The following is a 24,305-nucleotide window of genomic DNA, read 5'->3' as shown; positions in this document are numbered from 1 at the left end:
AAACAACGTCTAGGCAGTAAATTCAGACTTTATCAAAAATCAGCAGGCTGGTATTTTTTCCTCCTACAAATTAATATCTGGATGTTTGCTTGGATATCAAAATTGAAACAGCCAGAAATTGTAAATATTTTGAAATAGGTGCATTCTTTGTTGCAAGGAAACTGAAATCCTCCGAGGTCAATAAAGTTTAACTGTTATTCGGGTTAAAGTTTTGTAACTACTTTCACACTGTTGCAGTGACATGCAGCTTCAGAAAAAGGAAGTCAGGATTATGAAACTTTTCCTCGGTCTGGTTTTTATTAGGAGGTGACCTGCAACTGGACACAGAAGAGTTCTGTGTTATGTGCCTTGTATGTAATTCCCTGTAATATGTTTGGCTTTGGGCTGCACGGTGGTGCAGTGGTCAGCACTGTTGCCTCACAGCAAGAAGGTTCCGGGTTCGAGTCCCAGCTCAGGCACGAGATCTTTCTGTGTGGAGTCTCCATGTTCTCCCTGTTCCTGTGTGGGTTCTCTCTGGTACTCCAGCTTCCTCTCACAGTCCAAAGACATCAAGAGGGGACGAGGCTGATTGATACTCTAAATTGACCGTAGGTGTTAGTGTGAATGGTTGTATGTTGGCCCTCCAAGGTGAACCCTGGCTTGTTGACGCTGGGACCCTTGTTGACCCCCCCGACCCTTGATGTAGGAATAAGCGGAAGACAATGAATGAATGTTTGGATTTGTCGATGCAGAGTCATATTCTGTATTCTTTGAGCTTAAATGGTACTCAGCCAGCTCCCAATTTGACCTGATCTCTGATCTCGTGAGGAATCAGAGGCAGATTGAAGAATTTCAGCCCCTGGAAATCCACTGCTAACTGCACCTCATCTTCAAACTGTCTCTGCAGTGTTAATCAAAGTTCTACTGCCTCACTGTAAAAATGCTTCTGTCAAAGCAAAATACAAAATTACTGAAACCTGTAACAGATCAGCTTTGCTGTTTTTTTATTTTGATGAATTTAGGTTTGTTTACTTAGCTTCCTATCACATCTCTGCTGTAATTTACAGTAAATTCCGATTATTGTGTTATTACTCTGTTAAAATGAGCTGTTCCAGTAAGGAAGGGGGTTAGGGTTTCCCGTCATTAGTTTCGGAGCATGGCTTCCCACAAACATCACCTAATATTCGCCATCATTCCCACAAGAGGAGGAAGCAGACGTGATTATATATTGGTTTATTCATTATTGAATTAGAAGCAAATATGGATACATTTCTACCAAGGCTGAAGTGTCCCCCAAACCTAATATATTCACATTTTCACTATCCATAGGTATGTGAGTGAGTATCAAATATTGTTCTTATTTGATATTATGTATCGATGCATGATATGCCTCAAAATGTCTTTTGGTTTTTTTTCTTTTGGTAAATTTTTACGACTCCTTTCCTGATCCACGTTGCATCTTGGGAAACTTTGTTCATTAATGTCCACAGAGTTTTGCACAATCCTGCTCAAAGAGCAAATAATAGAACCAATAATAGAATCACTCAACATCCTCGGTGGTTGTAACATGAGAAGAAACGTCCAAAAAAACAAAACCATTATGCAATTAAAATCCTGCAAACTGGTGCCATTGACCTGGGAATTTTGTGAGGAAGACGCCATCTGCTGGCCACTCTGAGAAAGTCATTTGCAAAGAGTGGGTGAATGAGGACGCTGTTGCTCCTGATGCTGACTTCAGTGTCAGTCAGCAGCCCACTAATCTCCATATGACCAGGTCTGATAACGGGTCAGAGCCATACAATAAAAAAACAACAAACTTTTGTCTGATTCTGTAGTTTTAGCAGGGGCCCTCAACTCCGCTTTCAGTAATCTGGAAACACGTTTGACAGCTGGTTTTGAATATTAAATTCCGTCCAACTATGATCATAAATTTATCCATCAAAGATTTAACACACAGATTTCCACACATATATGTTTGACACAGTTGTATAACTGAATTATTTGGCTGTAAAGGAATAGGCGTGACAGTATAAACCCTAATCATCAATCAATGGAAACTCAGACGCAGTTTCCATAGAAAAAGTCTCTCACTCATGAGCATGACTGATTAACTTTATGCAGAGAGCATCGATGTCCCTCATTTTATTCTCGTAAAGCTGTAAGAAATGATTAAAAATGAGAAAGTGGGACTCTGGATCGGAGCGTTAACTGGTGTTACATTTGTAACACTAATCATTCGTAACAGGCTGGTTTACTGATTCTTCATTGACAACGTGATGGAGGTAAAACCAGGTGTAACCGTCACATGGAGCTGAAACCAGTCTGGCTAAAACAAAGGTGTTGACTGGAATGGTCCTCTCATTTTTCTTTTCAAGATTTTAATTATGTTTGTTGTTTTCAGCGCCAGCGTTTGTGTCACACACTTGTCACCCACAGGTGTGACGAATAATATTGATGATGGCTGCATTCCATTCAGGTGTTTCCATGCTGGGACACTCATACTGCACATACTGGTTCACCGGTAAAACCTCGACAGAGTCACTATCACTTCAATCAGATGCACCTGTGCTATTCCCATAGACACATGCTGCAATGCATGCTGGGAAAAAGTGGAAGTTTATGACAGTCTGTGAGTGGTTTTAAAAGTTGATTTACCTAAATTGAGGATTATTAACAAACCTGTGAAACATTTTACATATCTGTGCATTATTGAACACCATAGTTAAACAGGTGGAAAGATAAGTACATATTTGTATGTCTGTCTTTACTGTGTATTCTTTGAAGTTTCAGACTTGACTATCCACTTATTCGGGCTCTTATCTTAACTTGTCTTATCTTACCTTACCTTACGTTATATTATGTTATGTTATGTTATCTTTTCTTGTCTTATCTTATCTCATCTTATCTTATCTCATGTTATCTTATCTTATCGCTTCTTATCTTATCTTATCTCATGTAATCTTGTCTCATCTTATCTTATCTCTTCTTATCTTATCTCATGTTATCTTATCGCTTCTTATCTTATCTCTTCTTATCTCATCTCATCTTATCTTATCTCTTCTTATCTCATCTTATCTTGTTTTTAATGTGTTTGTTTGTGAGGTGTTGGTTGCCAAACCTTAAGGAAGTAGTAAATCCAAACATTGATAAAAGTGACATTTCAGCTCAAACTATAACTTCCTTAACCCTAAACATGTGTGTTTCTGCCCAACCTTAGGCACAGAAAATGTCCTTTGACATGTTTGTGACCCAAATTTGGAAGTGAATGACGGGTCAAGTGTTTGAAGATATTGCATAGCACATTGGCCGGATCATTACCACATACATTTTTACCATGTCATCAAAATCATTTGACCTCTGGACAGATTTGACCTGTGACTCAATTCAGTCTAAATGTGGCTGACAGGCGTGCTTAAGCACAGCTGCTATCACTTTTCCCTGCAAACTGTAAAACAACAGCCAGTTAGGCAACAATTCAAGGCTGAAACTGTGAAACTCAGTGTAACGTCACAGTTAACAGTGTCGTGTGTGTTCCTTACACCCTGTATGGCCTCTAGAGTTTAACTGGAGCTGCACCAGTGGATCAATAATGACATAAATCAAACAGTATTTGTTCCTCTGTGCATGTTTAAATAACACAGCCGAGGATCACCTTGCCATGTGCAGGTTGACAGCAGGGTCACTCCCAGTACTCTATGGCCTAAATGCTGTTCCAACCAGTCGGATGTCATTCCTGCATCAGGCACAGCACTGAGTGCTCCGGGCCAAACTGTCTGCTTAATTGTTCCACCCTTTGATGAGAATAAGACCTTTTAGCTTCTGTCTGATGCCAACGTTGATCCACAGACGTCCGCAGGTCCACTCCTGCCCTGGAGGACGATAGTAGGAAGTATAGCTGTGTTTAAAATACACAATCACAAATATGTGAACAAAGATCTTACAATCCGTTGAAGTTGTTTAGACTATTAGCTTTAGCGCTCTAATTTATGAATTAACCTGAGTTAAGTGAGTTTATACTTATTTTGGAAAGTTGTGGATCTTAAACCAACTTTGTCATTGCAGGACTGATACGTGACGTATTAGAAATCCACAATATGTTAACTTATGTCTTCAGTCACTTAACTTAAGCAGGAGTTTATACTTCTTCATATTCCTTTTCAGACATGGAAATGCTTGCAAATTGAATTTATTTTGTTATTTTGGTGTTTTATTTTCCTCTTTTAACTACTTTACTGTTGGTATGTGTCAGATTTAAAATAAAATCCCAGTCATAATTTTTGCATTTCAACTTTAAATCAATTTGAATGATACCCTCCCATTCAGAAGAGGAACTTGGCTTTCCTCTGTGGAGGGTTGGATCACATCAGTGACTGACAAAATAGTTCTCTGACTCATTACCGGTTTTTCCTGAAGATGAGCCCCAGGCTTTTTGAGGTCGAATGATGAAGACGCAAAAAGAACAAAAAAATTAAAACAAGAAGGAAAACATAGATTCATCAGATTAAAGCTGACACGTTTCTAGTATGGGCTAGTAAGTGTCTGACAAGAGAAAGTTTGGGTTTTTTTTTGTTTCACTTTGTTTTGGTGTACAATAACACAATGACCTGACTCACAACTTGATCTACAGAAACTTGTAGATCAAAGATGACCCCCCTTCTCTCTCTCTCTCTCTCTCTCTCTCTCACTCACACACACACACGAGTGGGTGTGTCATCGTGTCTCAACACGGCGTGCTCAAGTTGATAGACAGCTGCACTCACCTCTTTACCTGCCAGGTGAGACACAGAAAAAACATTCGGTCCTGAGAGATCACTTAACTCGCTGACATGATGTGGCAGCTTGATCACACGCAGCCTTAAACTATTGGATGACACCAACTACAACGGGGTGAGTTGAATTACCTGCATATTGATGTTGTTTATGCTGTTAAATTTTAATACGTTCTAGATCTGATGCACGATATGTTCCCAGTTCCCTGCTCAGCAAACACCTGCTGTGGCTGGCCTGCGACTGCCTGCTGCAACACTTCTGGCAAACAGTGATGACATAAATCAGCTTACACATCCAACCTGTTTGAGTCTGAACATGAATAAATATTTGCTCGCAGTTTATCTACACTAATATTTTTGGACACAGCAGTTATATGTGCTAACATTATCACAGCGATGTACTGATGATATAACAGCAACTGTGTTACTCTCCACCGGATTATTTCACTGCACATCTGTTGCCCGCACAGCTGGAAACTTTGCCTGGGAATTTCTTGGCTCAAAAATTTCAGTCATTGTTTCTGGTCGTGCGTGTAATGTCCAAACGGCAATGACACGACCCATGTTAAGATGGATTTTTGTTGTTTTTGTTGTTGTTATTGTTGTTGTTTGATTTTACACCACTTCGGAGAGGGAAGTTTGATGCAAAATAGATTTGTGCAACTCCAAATGTCACATTCATAAAGTTCAAACGCAGATGTGCAGAAAAGCCTGAACGATGCAAAGCTAATCTGAGCTTGATTGGAAAACTGGATATTCTAAAAAACATTATAACAAAGCTAGTTATTCTACATACAGTACAGGAAACTACAAGCTACCATTGTGTATAAGTAGTAGAAGTATTGTTTCCAGGAGTTGAGGATTTTAAAGTCATTCCTAAAGCCACTCCTCAAGGAGCCGTGCTTATCTCGTAGCAGACGTCGCTTTTCAGGTTGTGGAGGTGCAGCTTTCGGTAGTTAGGTTGTGACAGCTCACTGAGGGCATGGCAGCGGTGTTGCCACATGCAGGCGAACCATCAGTATGTCAGGTATGTGGGTGAACCAGCTCCACTCCGCCATGATGGGTGTAACCCGCTGTGTTCTGACAGTGGCATGATTTATCAAAAATGCTGCCAATTAATGATTGCCTGCCACCATGAGGCGAGTTCCTCACACAAGGAAACTACTGCATAATGAATAGGCACCCTTATTACTGGGTCTTTAATAAGTCCGTGATAAGGAGTTACATCGGCCTTAGTGGAATTATTTGCATATGCATCTTTTTTCAATTCAAAACAAATCCTAGCATAAATGTTGCAAGTATCAACTCAGGTCTTGTACACTCAGTCAAGACTGACATTTTCAGCTAATTATGTCACACTGGGCCAGCAGTGGCTGACATTTTTCTATGCAAAGAGCTGGAGGTCTGCATACATTTGAAACACGTCTCCTCAAACTGGTTTCTCTTTTGAGGAGCTGCTTTTGCTGAGGTGCGTTGTCTGTGAATTACCTGCATTTCCACATGTCCTCCTTCATGAAACGGACAGATTTATTAAACCCTCAGCTAAGTCTTACAGACAGGAAGCAAAGCCTGATTGGTTGGTTGTTACTCTTGAAAGATTACAACCTCACTAAGACAAACACCAAATAGTAACAGGCAGTACAATTATCAGATTGGTAATCTGTTAATCCTCCATCTGAACTATACAGTGATCAGGAAAGCTGTCCTGATCAAGGAAGACCCCCCCCCCCCCCCCACAACTTCAAGTTACTAAGTAGATGCTACACAGTCCAAGTATTTATTCCTCCTTTGCCGATTGAAACTAAGCATCTTCACAGGAGCATTTTTAAATTGTGAAGTTTGAAATGGTTGACATTACTTTTTTTTTACGTGCACTGCTGAGTCTGTAAATTCTGCTACTTGTTACTGACATTAAAGCTTTACTGAATCAAGTCTTTGCAAGCCTGGATGATTGACAGCTGCAGGACATACCCATAGATGTCAGAGGCAAGGAGGTTGCCGTCAGGCTTCACCTCCTGAATGAACTGTAAGGATATATGATGATTATGAAAATCTTAAGTCTGTAATAACAAATTTGTATGTCAGGAGACTTCATGAAGGAGGAAGATTGTTCAGGAGAAATGTGACACGCACCAGAAATACCAGTAACAACGCCCCAATTTAAAATGCAAATGCTTTTTCTTTTAAAATGTAGATTTCCTCCAGGGAGCTCCCAGCCGCTCAACGGCTGAATGCTTAATCGTGACGACACATCCAACCTCTTCCGTTCCTGCTATGTTTCATTCTTTTAAAACCTACCTGGCCACAAGTGGGTTAAGAAATCAGACAAGAAAACAGCACCAAACTGCATCGGCTGACTGTGCGCGTCACGGTCGGGCCTGGATGAACGAGTCCTTCTCAAACATTTGAAATGCTGATACAGTTTATTACATTTTGAGATGCAATACGTAAAAGCAACTTGTTAATTTATTTTACTTAATAAAAAGTTGTTACAGCATGTTCCAACACATATGTGTCGTTTTATGATTGGTTGATTGCATACAAGCCCTGTATCAAAACAAGCAAAAACAAAACAGTCAATGTTTGATGTAGACAGCACATGAATATCTGATGCACCACATCCACAAATACATCATCCAGGACATCCTGATCAGATCAAATTTGTACATTTCACCCCATCCTGATCACATCCACAAGGTGGTGCTCATGTTCAAAGAAATAGTCCCACCTTGGTCAGTGACAGCTCTTCAACTGTTGATGCTACAACTTGAAGATATTTCCATCTTGAAGTCCCTGAAAATAAAACATATGGCACATATCCCGTTCAGAAACACCCGCAAGTTCCTTCCTTGCTAACAAACACTAAACACTTGGATAGACAATTAGGAGGGTGTCATTTCACGAGGACTTGGAAGTTGCACAGAAACCAACTTAATCCACCCACACGCGGTGCCCAATTTGTGGCCAAGAAACATTTTAGTCAACTATAAGTGCTTGAGTGTCTGTTCCACCGCATGCTATATTTATTCAATATGAACAGAAAATAACACATGAAGCAGTAAAAACACTAAAAGTGGTCCCTTTGAAAAGCTTTGTACCAATTCAATTTTCCCAGCGGATGCTTGTGATTTAATTTCCCTCCTTCCAGATGCACCGATGTTGTGGGATTGTTGCTTTTTCTGCAGGCAGGAAGTGACGCTTCAGACAAAGCTCAAGGGACTAGAACAGACACTTCCAAGGGAAATTAATGAAACAATCTAAGGAAAGACTAACAAAGTATTATACAAAAATAAAATATTAGCCCCCCCTTTTCAAAATAAACATAACTACTGAGACAAAAAGAGTAAGGGCTGGACAGAATCTTGTATTTTCCTGGATGGGGGAATATGATTTGGTAGCACAAGAAGAAAAGAAAGAAAATTTGGATATTTACATTTAAATAAAATAAGCCAAATATTCAATCGCACAATGTCCACGCTGTTAGCACAAGCATGAATTCAGATGGCCACGGAGCAATGTACATGCATTTCATTTTGGTTCTTTTATGGTCTCAGCCACATCCAGCGTTTGGTTCGTAAATGGTGAGCTGATGCGCTAAGTTGCAGAGATGTGATATATTATTCAGCAGCGTGTTAGCCAGCATATATTTGTATTCATTCAAAAAGAGAAGGTTTAGAGGCTTCAGCCCTGTGTGATCAAGAGGGAGATAACCAGATAACTTGATATAGAGCCGAAATGCATGTACACGGTAAACTTTCAGTAAGCATGCACATAGAAACAGTGAGTCATACACAGAATATCATTCGTTCATTTTAAGGGCCATGGGGATAAAAAAGTGCCCCCCGACAAGCAGAAGAAGACAGCCAGGTTAAAAAGGTCCATGGATCATCACAACGCTCCGCCTCCTCTGCACGGGAACTCAAAGCCAGAACTACCAGCATCTTGATAAAGGCTCATTTATGTTTTATGTGAATACAGCAATAGAACGGTAACCCTCCCGTCATGCTGAGTGGCACGTGTAAAAGGCCGGTGCAGCCTGAAGCATGACAAGAGAAGTAAACTGCAGCATGAGTGTAGAAAGCAGCTGCCATGTTGGAGACTAAGACACTGTAGCAGCTACGGTGGAGCGAACAGAGTCGTGCCATGAAAAGAGGGACAGCACGGTTATCCAGCAGAGGACTTGAGCCCTTGTGACGGTCCACAGATGGGACAAACATCAGCACGATGACCACGGCAAGAGAGGAGCCAGTTCCTCCATGCCAACAGCTACGAAACATGAATGTCACAAGGCTGCTTGTTTGGCTTGTCTTGATGTCAAATGTCAGTTCAAAGAAATAATATCAATCATAATTTACAAAATAAAATGAAAAAGGTGAGTGTGGTTCCAGCACTCACAGACCCACTTTGTCAACTCTGAGCTAACTTTAGGGGCTATTTAAAAAAAAAAAAAAATCAGATCCCATTGGCAACTCATTAGATTGTCCCAAGGCTTTTGGTCAACAGTGTGGATGGTTGAAAACAAAAAGATAAATAAAAGAAGGGATGCGGGAGGACTGACAGCATGTCTGGACATGGTCGACGAGAGCCTGAGTCACCGCTTGTTATAGGCACCTGGAACGGGAGGGAGAGAGGGAGAGTGAGAGTGAGAGTGAGAGCGAGAGCGAGAGAGACATCAAGACCTTGATGCATCAGTCTGTGATTGAAATTGTGTCATTGTCACACTGCACTCTCTTTCTATAACTGCAACCATTTCTCCAGGCTGCTTTCCTCACCTTGTTGTTGCTACAAGAACAGTTTTGATGCTTTCTTGAAAAATTACATAAATCACCTCTTAGGTTGTCCAGGTGGCTAGAGGTTAAAGCAAGAGGTTTGAACCATCAACCATGGTTCAAAATGCCAAGAGAATAAACTCTAAAAACAGTACCTTCAACTAGCCTGGCAAGTTCCCTGTAACAGCCAGGAGCATCAACCCAACACTGCACGATCACTCTCACACCATAATTTGAGAAGACTGGGAACCTTTTTCTAAAAACTACCCAACACTGCTTTAAAGCCACCGTTGGTTCCCTCACTGAGACTGTGCTATCAGCCTATCTAGACAGGGTGTGTGCTGTAGGAGGGGTGTGTGGGAACTGAGGACACGCACGAGATTCTTGGGAGGATAATCCTGTTTTCCTGACACACAAGGGTCCAGCATTAAGACATAAATAAATCAATTATGATGAGGCAGTATTTTGAACAATATACAAGTTTCAGTTGAAAGGGAAAACAGGAAAAGACACTGGTGTGGTCATTAAACAAAAGTACTTCCTGCTCTCAGTAAGTGGAACTGGATTTCAGATTGAAATACAGATTGTACCTTTATACGCAGCCTCAGGTCTGGTGGGTGCTCGAGGGGGGACAGGGTGGTCTGAATACATGTAGCCAGAGTTCACATTCTCATAGTCATGGGTGCGAGGCTGAGGAGGCCTGAGAGAGAGAGCCAGACAGAGACAGAGAGAGAAGGAAAAAAAGTGAAATTTTGGATTTCTTCTTTTTTGGCTGACTGGAAAAATGAAGTATGTGTTTACCTGGTAGGCCTGTGGTTCCTCTGCTTCTGGTGTTCATAATCATCTCGTGTTCTGGGTCGGACAACGTCCTCCGAACTGGGCTGCAAACAACATTGCACTTTATAAAATGATGTTCTCAGGTGGAAATACTATAATACAGAAAGTAAAACATTCAGAGACGCATAACGGAGAAAATTACCCTGTAGTCTCCCTCGTGCCGTCTCCGTTCCATTGCCATCTTCTCCATAGCTAACCTTTCCCTTTCTCGCTCCTTCTCCCGCTCTCTGTCTTTCTCCCGTTCCCGCTGCTTCTTGTACTCCTTCTTCTCTTGTTCCATCAGCAGACGGGCGATCTCCTGCCACAGACAGAGCAGCTGTATACTGAACGTAGCATCAGAAAGCCCTCAAAACTGTTTAACATGTGATAAGTCAACTGCACTTTGTGAAACTGAACATTTTTTATGCCCCGTATTCACCGTGTTTGTACGCTTTATATTCCTAAAAGCACATACAAGTAGCAATAAAGATCCCAAAGAAAGCGGATGCTTTATTTTCACATCATCTGGGACCAGACAGCTGAGCTCAGACATGGCTGTGTATAATCAGGGTTGTATAATATTGCAGCTGATAAAATTTGCTGCACAGGAAATTAAAGGATCTAAAAAGAGGACAGACAGTGTAAGAAAACTTTCCAGGCTTTATGTCCACTCACCTCATCCTGAGCAACTTGGGCTGCACGCACATGGCTCTTGCTTGCCTGAAACCACGCAATTAAAGAGTCATTTTCCACGATTTGGAACACACTGCTCCGTTATATAACAACGGCTAGTGTTTGTTACCATTCAAGATGGATCAAATCTTATTTCACTGTAGACCATCATGCAGGACACTGACTGCTCAAAAGCTGGTTTGAGATTTTGGAAGTAAAAGATCATCAATCGACTGCTCGGCTGACTGGATAACTTTAACATGTCGCCCAAAACCTCATGAGAAGGATTATTACCAGCAGTGGTTCTTGGGATCCTCAGCATCAGCTGGTAGCTTAAGAAAGGAAGAGTTGTGAAATTTCTACCCCCCCCCCCATAAAAAAAAATAATGATTTTAAGTTTTCTTTCTTACCTTGACCTCCTCCTCCTGCAGTTTTCTGGCCACCTCCATGTCCTTCAGCTCCAGCTCACGGAGATCCAGCTTCGTCAACCCTTGCGTGGCCTCCTTTACTCCAAACTCAGTTTCTGCTATAACTGCTCCACTAACTTTGTGCACAATTCGACCTGTGAATGTCAACACATATCAACAATAGAATAGGGCTTCGACTAATAAGAATCATGATTGAATAATCTGCTGATTTCTTTTCTTGAATCATTTACTGTTTAAAGTATCAGAAATTAGTCCAGAGATCTTGGACATGGGGTTAAATGGTTTGAGTGATCAGCAAAAAAAAAAAAAAAGAAAAAAAAAAAGAAATCAGCAAATTGAGCTAACCAAGCCAGAAAGTTGATCGAGTCCAAAATAATTTCAGCACCACAACAGACATAACTGTGGTTGGATTAAAGCTATAAGAACTCGTATGGCTGCGGAGCATGTCCACTGATGTTTATCACTTCAATCTGTAAAACGTTCTTGACCACTTTAAGATGACAGCGGGATCAGCTCAGCAGCCCTGAGGCCCTTTGTGAGTTTTAGCTCATCAACATCGACTGAAGAATCATAGCAAACCTCAGCAGCACAGAGGAATCAGTCCCTCGCTCACTGCAGCAACTCAGCAGGCAACAAAAACCCCACAGCACAGCAACAACAAATCAAATCACTTCACCCGAAAACCTAAATCACGTCGGCCTCCAAACCTTGGTAGATGGTTGTCATCTTTATGAGGAAATTAGTGCCTTCAGTAGTTAGTATGAAGTCAACCCACCACCTGAGATCACGAAAGTGAAAAGCACCACACACACACACACACCCCGGCAGAACCAGAGGGGGCTCAGGGGCTCAGGGTGGTACCTGTCTCTCCGCTGGAGTTGGTACGACTGTGTTCCTGTTCAGAACCCTCCCCCTGCCGAGGGTCCCAGAACTCCTTTGCGTCCTCTCTCTTTTCATCGCTTTCGTGCTCAAACACGTCTTCGGGGCCAGAGTAGACATGATGTCGGCCCCTGGCCCTCCTCTCCCTCTCAAAATCCTCCTTCTCTTCCTCCTCCCAGGACGACCTGCCCTCCCTTGGCACACGTTCGGAGAAATCCTCCTCAAGCATCCTCTCCCTGCTCCTGGTTCTTGCTCGTTGTCTGTCCTTGTCTTTCTGTCTCTGGTTGTCTCTTGCTCGTTTTCTGTCCTCACTCAGTCCTCTAGGTCTTTCCCTGTCCCTTCCGCCACTGAAATCCTCCAGCCTGTCCCTCCTATGATCTTTTCTCATAGGCTGATCCCATTCCAGGTTTCTGCCCCTGTCTCTGTTATGTCTCCTGTCCCTCATCTTGTCTCTTTCTATAGGGCTTTGAGGTGGAGGAGGTCTGACTGGTCTCTCTTTCCTTCTCACAACTCTCTCTGTGTCCTCCCCATGGTAGCCCCTGGCTCTGCCAGTCTCTGTGGGTTCATAAACTGGGTATCTGTCCTCATGCCTTCCTCTGGGGGGCAGCAGGTGTTCTGGGTATGGATCAGCATGCCTGCCTCGCCCTCCCTCTGCAACCAGAGAGTGCTCAGGGTACCTGGAATGGCTATGGGGTGCTGCTGGGCCCTGTTTCGGGTACCTGCTTCTTTTTGTCTCAATTGCATTACTGTCAGGGGAGTAATCCTGCTGTGAGCTGACCGGAGCATATGTGTCGTACTGGCCTGAGGAACTAGATGTGTGACGAGCATTTTTGTCCAAGTCAAGTGGCCTTCTTGCAGCTGAGCAGGGTAGGGTAGAGGTAGCAGAGAAAAAGAGGGAGGGGCATGGCGTTGATGGAGTGATGATGGTTGATGCAAGGATGGAGATGTGGAAAAGTAACAGCACAAACAGAGACGATACGCTCTTAGACAGTTAGAATGTGCCAATAAGCTGAGCACCAGTGAGCAAACACTAAACACAGGCTATTAATGTAAAAGGGGATGTGAAAAGTGTCCAAGTATTAGTTTTGACAACAGAGGCCAAACTCAACAGACTGGGTTATAACCTCAACAATATTACGAGGTGAGGTCAGTGGAAATATGTATTTAGAGCAGAAATGAAATCAACCCAGTAAAAAAATCTAAATAAAAAAACAAAACCCTTAACTACATGAGGTTTGTAGTGAACAGTATGTGCTTTGTCTTGAACATTTTGTGTGTTGTTTGGTGGACAAAGTTAAAAATCGATGTGACAAACAAAATAAGACCATGATTCACAATTGGAAAAATCAATTTTAGACTGAAGGACAACATAAGAAAACCATTGTGCTACAAGTTGGCCTGTGACACAAAAATTTGAGTGAAAACAAACAGAAAAGCACATGGAGAAAAGGCCAGAACTCTCTGTACTGAGTCACCTCAGTGGAATTCCACTCATCTGACTGGCTATTTGATGTCTGATCAACACAATGGCAGCCATTCAAACTTGAAAAAGTTAGATAGGTACCAAGAGAGACCAAGTACCCATTTGCCTCTTCTTTCTTTCTTGCAGGTATTTGTCTGTCGTCGTGTGGAGACGGGTTCTGACCACACACTGGTTTGTGTGCAACTGTGATCCACTGGATTAAGACAAAAATAGCAGCCTCTCATTTCCTGTGAAGAACTGCCAGCTACATGGCTTGGTGAATAGAGACATCACGTGCTTCATGTGCTTGAGGATGACATGAAAACCGGCGGAAGCACAATACTGGAATGAAATGGATCCCTTCCCATACAAGCAGATGACGACAAAATAGCTCAGAGGATCCAAGTTTAAAACTGAATGACTCAATCTTGTCGTCAGCAGCAAACCTGTCTGTTTACAAGCTGAGACGACATTCCCTTACAGCGGTTTAAAACGCAGGGTAAAAACAGATCTGGACCTTTCTGCTTATTCACACCTCCACAATTGCTTGCACACACACAGCAATGACATCAGGCTGTAAAGCAAACCTAGAGCACCACATACGCTACAAACAGTGTACTACTCCCACAATCAAAGTCCACCAGGAGCTGAAGTACTACAGGTTTGACATGAATCTTGGGCTCCATCTACACAGGCTATATGACATAAAGAGCAACGTTTAGAGGGATGACTTAACTGAGCTAAGGTTACCCAGAAAATAATTCCTCAATGTGTGAAATGAATATGTAACATTGAGGATAAATCTCAATCATTGTTTTGCAAAAACAAAAACACAGCCACCGTTAACTAGTCCATGTCAACATAATATCTACTATAGAAACCTACTAAGCACACATACAAACTGAAAATGCTGTATATTTAAACCGGAACTCTGTTTAGAGGGTTGAATGGGAGTGTGATGACAAATTATTTCTCTGCAGGAACACATAAGCCTCCTTTCAAGGTTAATTATGTGCTTATAAATGCAACCCACAATCTTTGCCTGAAGTCAGCAACAATCTCAAGCGCTATGCAGCATCACAAGCACACCCCCACACATCCAGAGCCAAGAAACCCTCCAGTTCACAGGAAAAGGGGTCAGAAGTTCTCTCATGTCCTTACGCACACTAGCAGAAAAACTCATATGCACAGACATACCAACTACATGCACACACAGACATGTAACCAAGACCCGATGGTGTTCTCCTCACCTCCTTGATCCTCAAAGTACTCCTCCTCAAAGTTTGCTTCCAGCTGCTTCTGTCTCCTCCTTTCCTCTTTCATCTCCTTCTCCTGCAGCTTGCGAGCTATAGCCTACAAACAGAAAACTGTAAACATGCTGACACACACAAATATATATTTTAAAAAAACAGTTTGATACTATCAGAAAACAAATATGTCACATTAAACCCTGTTCAATGTTCAGACAAGAAGCAGGACACTGAGAAATCCTTTCAATATTTCCCCAATTCTTTTTTCCCTTGGAGTTCTTAACAATTCTGTACCTTCCATTAAAACATAATTTGTCATCAGAAACAGAATCAAATCAAGTAAAAATGTACATTGAATGCATATCAAAAAATGTGAAGTGAAATAGTTTAAACGAGTAAAATTTACAACAGCTATATGACAACCTTGCTGCTGTACAACTGTTTAAACGGACTGAAAAGGAATCTAAAGTAAAATATTTTGACAACAAAATGTTTAATCAAGCTTAGAGAGAACGAAGACAGACATCAGTCAACAGTACATCAGTGTCCCTGTCTTGCAGGTTAAGAGACAGCGTCTCAGCCAGCAGCTACATTAAGAACAACTTTATGAGTACTTTTATTGCACCCACAGGAGCATCGTATTGCCATTGACTCAAGTAAAACTTTTATCACTTTCACTGCATCTGAAGCAGCCTCACTGAAAAGTCAGACACCGTCAGAACCATAAATGACACCACACTAGCGATTTCCGTGTCGCAGACATCACACGACCCGAATGTCAGGTGGTGGGATGAATCATCCCCAAATCCAATAACAACAAAAGGTAGAAGTTTTCTTGGGCCAGATGTTTCATTTTTCATAAAGCAATCCATGATGCCATCAGGACTGAGGCAATGACCATCAGTGGCATCTGAGATGTCTTGACTGATGAACAGACAGTTTCACAGCATTAAGCTGCGTATACCGACAAGGAATGCAATGAAAATCTCAGGGTTACATGTAATGAAATGTGCCTGTGTGTATTTGTAGTGTCATAAACAAATATAAGCCATTTCTTTACATCAGTTACGAACAGAAATAGTGAGATAACAAAAAAATTACAGGTCAGGTCACAATGGATGTTGTTCCTTTCCAGGTAGGAGGGGCAAACAAGGTGTCCTGTACATTACATGAAACTGATACCAGAAGCCAAGTTGTTGACGGTTGGATGGAAATGACTGTGTGTGAGATTCCTACCGCATCCTTCTCTTCCTGCTGTCGTTGCTGTTCCGCCTGTCGGACCAGTTGGTCCTGAATCTCCTGGGCAATCTCATTATCTTGGCGCTCGCTGAGGTTTCCATGTATATAAGGGGAAGGGGGAAAACATTAGCATAATGTATGATAAAGTAATCAATACATTTTCCGCTTTTTTATCATAGTGAAAATGTCCTGTGAGTAGGATCTAGTGACATCAAATGGTGAAGATGTAGATTGCAATCCCTCACCTCATCCCCCTGCCACAAGTGTGTAGGACCTACAGTAGCCTGCACGATGTTTAACTTACTGTACAGTCCTGTATTTGTGAAAATTATGTTTCTCAAGTTTTTCACAACACAAAAATTATGAGCCAACACCAATTTTTCACAATTTGAGAAACCTGATTGGATATGACAGGGAAATTACTTTGTATGCCCACGATTGACGTGATTGAACCGTGAGGAAAACACCGTAGTGCGGACTCATCCAGCTGCACAGAGAAAAAGGATGCATCAGCTCTTCGGAGGGTGTTAAATACTAGCTCATACTAGCTAATAAGGCATTAGCTGATGAAAATGCAATTCTTAGTTTAGCCCTATTCAAAAAATAGTTATGATTATCCTAAATTCTGCCAACTGGACCACTTGTCACAAATCCTCTCTGACGCTTAAGGATTTTATCCAAATATTCCAAATCCATATGTCGGAACTAAATAAAGCTACATCACAGCTTTGAGCTACACAGCCTTATTTCATCAATAAAGCAGAGGGACCATCTAACTACACAACTATTCATCTCAGAATTGCAAAATCATTGTGTCACATTGTTGATTAACAGTATGGAGGACAACTGAAATACTGCAGAGCAGTGGACACAGCAAAAGACCAACTCTGTGCTGTCAAGCATGCTGTGAGTGAAGGAGGATGTGCGCTCCAGGCAGCAGAGATACACTCGCGGAGGTTTATCTCAACAGCTCATTTTGGCTCCCTCAAATCTGTCACAGTGACTTTGACAACAACACCATCTGTCTGGAGGGCTGGCATGCTAACATCATTTCTCTGTGTGTGCAGTGTGATGAGTGTAATGCTTTGTTTTTTTGGAGCAGTAACAAAACGAATATATTTACATGTGCTCCTCCCCATACAGCTCAGGAGGAATTAAGCTGACAGGTGAACAGACCAACACGTTAGTCTGCCTTCATCAACTGATACTGCATTCCTCATTATTGTGTGTGTGTGTTCAGTCAGATGTCTGAGTGTGGGTGTATATGAGGTGGCATTGGTATGTAACGAGTGGATGACACTGTGAGCTCCTGGCATGAAAAGCAGCATTGGCCTCCCTGCATTAATGGTGGAGCATCAGGTCTCTCCAGAGGGTTTGTGCATGAGGTGATCTCAATGAGCTTTGAGCAAGTTTAGTCAAACATAACTAATGCAGCAGAGGACAAGTGCCTTTTTGCATGGTGTCTATAGCAGAGCCCTGGTTGTGACTGAGCAGATACAACTAAACACTTGGCACAGTTTGAAGGAAGTCCGACGCTGGAGTTTTAAGCGGGTAGATGTGCTGCTGGAGCCGTCACACCCCTCTAAAATTTGAATTATTTGGGCTACCACAGACTGACTGGCCCACTGGAGCTGCCTGGATGTCCTCTGACATGTTTATAATGGTGTTGATAGAGAAGAAAAATACATTAAGTAGATAATGTATTTCTTTTTCGGCTTGAGCTATTTGTAATTTCACCATGGAGGTGAAATCTCTATCAATGAGGACATGTAAAGACAGTTAAATTCCAGCGTAAACTAATAAAAAAGCATCATGTATCTCTTTTCTTGTGCAGCTGTGTCACATTGTTGGAAAACCTCAAATATGTATGGGTATAGTAATTAGGAGCAATTTCACCCGATTACATAGTTAAAAATATCTGCAGCCAACAATAATAAATAGCTTTAATATTTGATAACCTCACTTGAGTTCACGTGTGTTATGTAATTTAGGAAATAAGTTCTGTGCAAAGACTTGACCCAATTAATGAAGACATATTTTGTACTCTGTATTCAGGGATATATACAAGTGTGAGTGCATCAGAGTGTGAGATACCCACATGTCAACGTGCTGCTTTTTGCTCTGGACCTTGGCTCTCTGATCCTCTTCCTCCTGCAGCTTCTTGGCCACCTGCAGGTCCTGCTGCACTAGACGGCTTTTATGGACATTGGACGCCAAGTGGCTCTCAACTGTGGAGATAAACATATGAACACTGCTCTTGAAACTGTGCGTATGCAAGCCACACGAGGTGTGATGGCAAGATGCTCCTCAATGACAAGGAATTATTTTGAATCTTTCACAGATCCAGATTGCTTTTGTAGTCTTCCAGGAGCACTGCTGTTGTTGTTTCGATGTGTGGAGGACAAGATGAACGTTGCAGTTGGGACTGGGTGATAAACCTGGAGCTCTCTTAAATTGCTGAGAAATGAGTGTTCACAGCTGCGGTGCTGTTCCAAGGTTGGATGATAGCACATTGCAAGCCATAACAGATGATAAATCCTGCTTGCTGACGCACTCACAGCACATGGTGAGCATGGACAGCATCAGTCACACGCTCAGCTCTGTTTACCTGGCTATCGATCTGGTCTAAGCTTTCATGTGAAAAAGACCAAATTACATCTGGCAATTTACCAGAGGAAAGGTCCATAAAGTTTCCTCTTTCTGAACAGTGAGATGAAATGCCAAACGTGTGAGTCACAGCTATGGCACATTGATAAAAAGTCAAGGGGTTGATATTGATCTTGGTTATTTTTCTTTTGATGACAGTGATCAATTGTTAAAATTTATAGCAAATTACAAAAGAAATATTGGAAGGCAAAACGGATGTCACAACCCATGTCAAGAAGGGTAACATTCATCTTCAGCCACATTTCTAAACAGGAAAAAATTGATTCATCTCTGCAGGTAGCAAACAACCCAAGACAGGACACATGACGCCCTGCGACAGACTGTTGACCCATCCAAGGTGAACCCGCCTCTCACCCAATGTCAGCTGGGAAAGACTTCAGCCCCCCCCCCCCCCCCCCCCCCCGCGACCCCTAACGGATAAGTGGTATAGAAAATAGATGGATGGATGACACAGTGGCATACTTTTATTCTACAAACTCAGCCTTGAGGAGGTCTCCTGATGTCATTCAAATAAAGGCAAATGAAGTTGAGAAAGCTCGACTTTTTGGAAAGCAAAGCGAGCCGTTGGGGGATTTTACACTGAAATACTGACAGTCTCAATTCTGAAACGCAGGCACAAAGTGTTAACACAGCCACCGAGACATATTTTCTGCACCATGACTGAATGATTAAGTGTTCTGCACACTCAACATTTTGAGTTGAAATAAAAGCCAGATGTAACTGCAAACTGACTTGAAGAGATTGTGCTAAAAAGCCTCTTGCAGCAGCCATCTATTAATGTGCTCCAAGAGTACAAAAGGCACACTGTTTTTGTGACCTCAAGCCTTAAAGGTGAACCAATCTACTAACAAACCAGATCAGTTAGTGTGAGATGAGTCTTAGTCATTGATCACGAAAGCCTTAAAAGGGTTAATGGCAACACAAGGACAGGCCAGCCGAAACCAAATTAATCACAGCTGAAACTGAGCCTAATCTGCACTTAAGCTATGGTTGGGTGGCATATGGCCTTCTGTCTCTGACGACTTGCTGCAGAACTCAGACATTTTTATGCTTATAGAGATTTATGGAAATGCAGAAAAACAAAGTATTTTACAGTGGAGAAAAATGACAGCATTGAAGTTTCCTGGACTCAATTTGAATTAAGTGTTTTCTGCTCTACAGACGTCTGAGGAGTCATAGCCTCCAGCTCTATCTCACCGTCATTGTTTGTTGGTTCTTGTTATTTTGCTGAGTGAGAGGAGGTGAAAGATATGAGAGGTCATCACTAGTTATTCATTTGTTAAATGAAACGACGGCCTTGTTATGTCTGGGTCATTGTTTGTCATTGTCTCTTAGAATGTGTCCTTCCTATACAACGTGGTAGGAGAGGACTTCATTTCAGCAAGTGAAGGGGACACACAACTCCTGGGGATATTTCTACTAAAAACACAAGGGCAGAATGAACTTGAGAAAGACAAAACAGGAACCACCAGACAAGCAAATAAGGCATTAAGGAAGATCACAAAAGCAACAATTTCAGCTTCTTACTTTCTTGTTCCTGAAGGTTGTAAGCCAGGCAGTGGTCTTCCAGCACAGCAAAATCTCGGCACACTAAAAAAAGAAGACAGAGTACAATCATACTCAAGATAAACTTGTAGGTAAGCTTTATGGATGGATACGTCTACTTGATGGTTGCTGATACAGTCCAAACCTAAAGACGTTCATACAGTTGAGATGCTGTTTTACATTGTTCCACAAATAGTTTTAAAAAACAAAACAAAAACAAAACAGAAGCATCCCAAAACTTGAAGGGCTAGCTGTATGAGTGAACTACCAAACACAAGCAGATCAAACACGAGGTCAGTGCATTCATTTATGAATAAATGCACTCGGCAGTCTCTATAAATCAGAATTAAAAATGCTTTATCCTTCCTGAGGGGAAATGATACATTGTTTAGAATCAAGATGCATTATTCCTGCTTTAAGGATTTGTTGTAAATTTTTATATGTATCTACGACTTCAAATCTGAACATCTATTTAAATGACATGTATGAATATTTCAGACCCATAAAAAAAGACTTAAAAGACTACTTTTTTGCTCTTCTCAGACTTGTGTATCATCCTGTTGTTTAAAACGTAAATTTTCAGTTTCACGAATAACTTTACCTCGCACAGATGGCCGGTCTAATTAAGGTTTGCAAGTGGTTTGTTGTTGACTTATTTTTTGCCTCAAAACATGGAAGTAAAATTCTTCATGAGGAAACACTGTTTCCCCCTCTGACTTGAAGCCTAAAATTAGTTGCTTAAGTGTCAACTGATGTTCTCATGAACGTTTCTGAAAATGTGCTCTGAGCAGAGAGGGTGAGAGCAGCTTGAGAAGTGAAAAAGTGTCTTGTTCCAGGAAACTGCCCTTTTCACAGAAACGGCCTCAGTCTCAGGACCACATTTGTGTACACAGAGCTGAAATGTACAACTGCTACTCTGCTAACCAGGAGGTACGGTTCTGTGCACTGGTATCACATGCAAAACAGCTGGAGTGAGAAAACGATGATTTAAATTTCTTGGCTTTAAAAGCTCAATATATTCAATTGGCAACACAAAACACTGTTAACTGTACGTCAAGATTGATTCTGATCCTTAGTGGGAAACAAGAACAAAGGTAGTGTTTAATGTAGACATGTACTGTATTGTTACCAGACCTTCAACCAGCTAAATGTGTGTGCAACACTATAAAACTACTGAATGTGCTTCTGATATTGGAGGTTCTGGGGACAGATAAACAGCTCTTCCCTGAAGGGCCCCTGGTAGACCACTTTGCATCTGGCCCAAGTTGTTGTGTAATGCAAGCGAACAAAGAAATTACTTTTTAATTTTAAAAAGGAGCCAACACTAGATTTATGTTTGTTTGTTTTTCAAAATTACAAAATCTCATTCTCTCATAAACCATTTCTCTCGACAACTCTGAGCTCAAGGCTGAAGCAGCACAACTGTGGTGAAACTATTTACTCCAGGTTTTTCCATTCTACATGAATATCTTCCCCCCAAAACTGAACTTTTAACAGCAGAATTTCCACGAGCGTCCTGACAGCCAATGCTGTAAACATGAATTGTGGAAACTGCAGACTGTAGTAGAGAGGGATTTTTCTCATGAACAAAACAAGAGTGACCACACATCCATCTGAGCTGAAATAAAGCATTTAGTTTGCCAGTTTTTGCATATTTGCATTTCATCAGACTTCTGATGCTTTCAGTTTCCTGTGTGGTAAACAGTAGAGGCTGAGGTGACATTTCAGACCTCTCTCACAGCCAAAGTTATTTATGGATGTGGACCTTATAGTGTAGGGCTACTGCCAGTTTTTAAACTCCAGTTCAGGCAACATAGATTTGAATCCCGTTCGTTGAGCAGAAACCCTTTTCTTCAGCTGGAAAACTTCAGTAAAGATCATAGCATATCAAGTATGGAAAAACAAAATTACACCATGATTTCATCCTGCAGGATTCCCGGCATCACTGGTTGGCGGTGAATATATTTCATGCATAAATGCAATATTCTATTTCAATTTAAATCTACCTTCCACTGTTTAACTCATATATACTTTCATTGGCAAAAAAGTGTTCAGTGCTCTGACCTCAGTTTACAGAGGCCATCATCTGCTGTATAGGAAAAAAAGATGCATTATCTGCATTGATAGAACAGCAATGAGCCACAGACTGTGACATGGTGTTGGAGCGCATCATTAAAAAGCTATAGAATAATTATTTTCCAATATTACTGACTGGAACTTAAGCCTGTGAGTCAGTATGAGATGACTTTGAAAGGATGGGATAAACAGATGCTTGAAAGAGGTGGGCGAGACCTCCACAAAGCCCCCCCGCCGAGTCAGACCACGAAGGGATTTGATTAACACTGAACAGTTCCTTTACCATATGCTTAATCTTCTTAACCAAGAAACCTGGAGATTTAATCTGGCTGTATACTCAGAGTTTTAACTGACAATCTGGGTTTGAGTCACACTTCCTAGACTAGTGTGTCAAAGTTTTCACAAGTGAAAGAAGGAATCTAAAGCTGCAAATTATGATTTTATTTTTCACACCATCTTCCTTCCAAAAAAAACCCCAAAACAAAACAAAAAAAAAGAGCGCCACATGCAATGGAGGTTGACTATGGAGACCTTCTTCTGCGAGTTCCACTTTGACCACCCAGCTCACCATAATTCTATTTTTCTATCATATATACAAGGAAACCTTTCCCACAGCGTTCTCAGCTCCCCAGTGCAGACAAGCGAGGCTGTGCAAATGCATACTCCCTCTGACCAGAATAACAAACATCCAGCTGCTTCACTCTAACAGGACAGGTCCTCTCCACCACCACAGCAGCCTTTTTCCAAATCTGTTTCAGTGTCAAAAGCCCTCCTCTTTTGAAGACCTGCGAGTGTCTGCAACCAGGTGGAACACGACATAAAATAGTGGGTGTGTATTTAAGGAAAGGCGTAGCATTTTTCAAAGCTCTTCTTAATGGCGCCAGTAGCGTTTACAAGAAATGATGTGAAATTTAACAGTAAAACAGGACACTGAGGGACCACTGTCGATTAAAATCAAATGCTTATCCTCAATTCTGTATCCGGCCATACCACTTTATTAAAAAGCACACCCGAGAAAATACCTTCAGAACGTAACCATCAATGATAGCGAGTCACCTGCTGGCTGCTGTCTTGTATTTATCAACAGTCGTGCCTGTTGGTGAGTAGCTAATGTTTCCAGTCCAAACAATATAATGAAAAGGACAAATGTGCCAGTCAGCAAAAATACACAATATATCTTATATTAACCTTGACGGGAAAAATACATGTTAATAGCTTTAAATGTCAAAACAGAACCTGTAAATGAGTCCAGCTGGAGGGCTAACATACTAGCATCCACTAGCAAGCCATCCAATCAAGACCCCATAGAAACACCTGTGTTCAGCCGGTTAGCATTAGCCACGCTAGTGTCACCTTTTAGCCACATATTTACATGTAACAAGCAAATGTGTTATGGACGTTACCCTCTTTCACTCCAGGTAGTTTATTCTGGTCGATGCTAACGTTACATTCAGCCATGTTGTCACCAATAACCAGTCGATGACCGTGAATTACACTTCCGCGTTTTGTCCCGAAGGTTGACCGCAGGTTGATTGATCGCTTTAGCTCATAAACCCGAATGATGGTTCAGGTGCTGGACGGCCCTTTTGATAGGTTTCAGGAACCACCCTCTCTCTCTACCCCCCTCTCTCTCCCTGTCTCTCTCACACACACACATACACACACACTCGATGGCAGCTGCTCAAGCTAACGTGTCAGATTTTCTCCGAGCATCCCTCCCTCGACAAACGACCTGCCATCCAGACAGAACTACA

The 24,305-nt window shown here is 41.7% G+C and overlaps 1 protein-coding gene and 1 long non-coding RNA gene across 2 annotated transcripts; one reads left to right on the top strand and one right to left on the bottom strand.

Moving 5' to 3' along the window:
- The first annotated feature begins 4,743 nt into the window (after nucleotides 1-4,743).
- Nucleotides 4,744-7,255, top strand: LOC147249788 (uncharacterized). The gene is made up of 2 exons (XR_015119169.1): nucleotides 4,744-4,866; nucleotides 6,943-7,255. It is a non-coding gene; the product is annotated as an uncharacterized LOC147249788 (long non-coding RNA).
- Nucleotides 7,159-24,294, bottom strand: ccdc50a (coiled-coil domain containing 50a). Its single transcript, XM_086223745.1, has 12 exons — nucleotides 23,955-24,294; nucleotides 20,458-20,520; nucleotides 18,362-18,491; nucleotides 16,261-16,351; nucleotides 15,025-15,127; nucleotides 12,295-13,170; nucleotides 11,416-11,567; nucleotides 11,009-11,053; nucleotides 10,497-10,652; nucleotides 10,319-10,398; nucleotides 10,108-10,217; nucleotides 7,159-9,359 (listed from the first exon to the last, which is right to left on the bottom strand). Exons 1-12 carry the CDS (start codon nucleotides 24,007-24,009, stop codon nucleotides 9,340-9,342), a joined length of 1,881 nt encoding a protein of 626 aa, XP_086079871.1. The 5' UTR covers nucleotides 24,010-24,294; the 3' UTR covers nucleotides 7,159-9,339.
- Nucleotides 24,295-24,305: the final 11 nt, after the last annotated feature.

This window comes from Aulostomus chinensis, chromosome 14 (assembly GCF_037954235.1).
Source record: "Aulostomus chinensis isolate RoL2024-O1b breed Wild chromosome 14, RoL_Achi_v1.0, whole genome shotgun sequence".
Lineage (NCBI taxonomy): Eukaryota > Metazoa > Chordata > Actinopteri > Syngnathiformes > Aulostomidae > Aulostomus > Aulostomus chinensis.
Note: the sequence above shows the minus strand (reverse complement) of the source record. Positions and strands in the feature narration are given on the sequence as shown.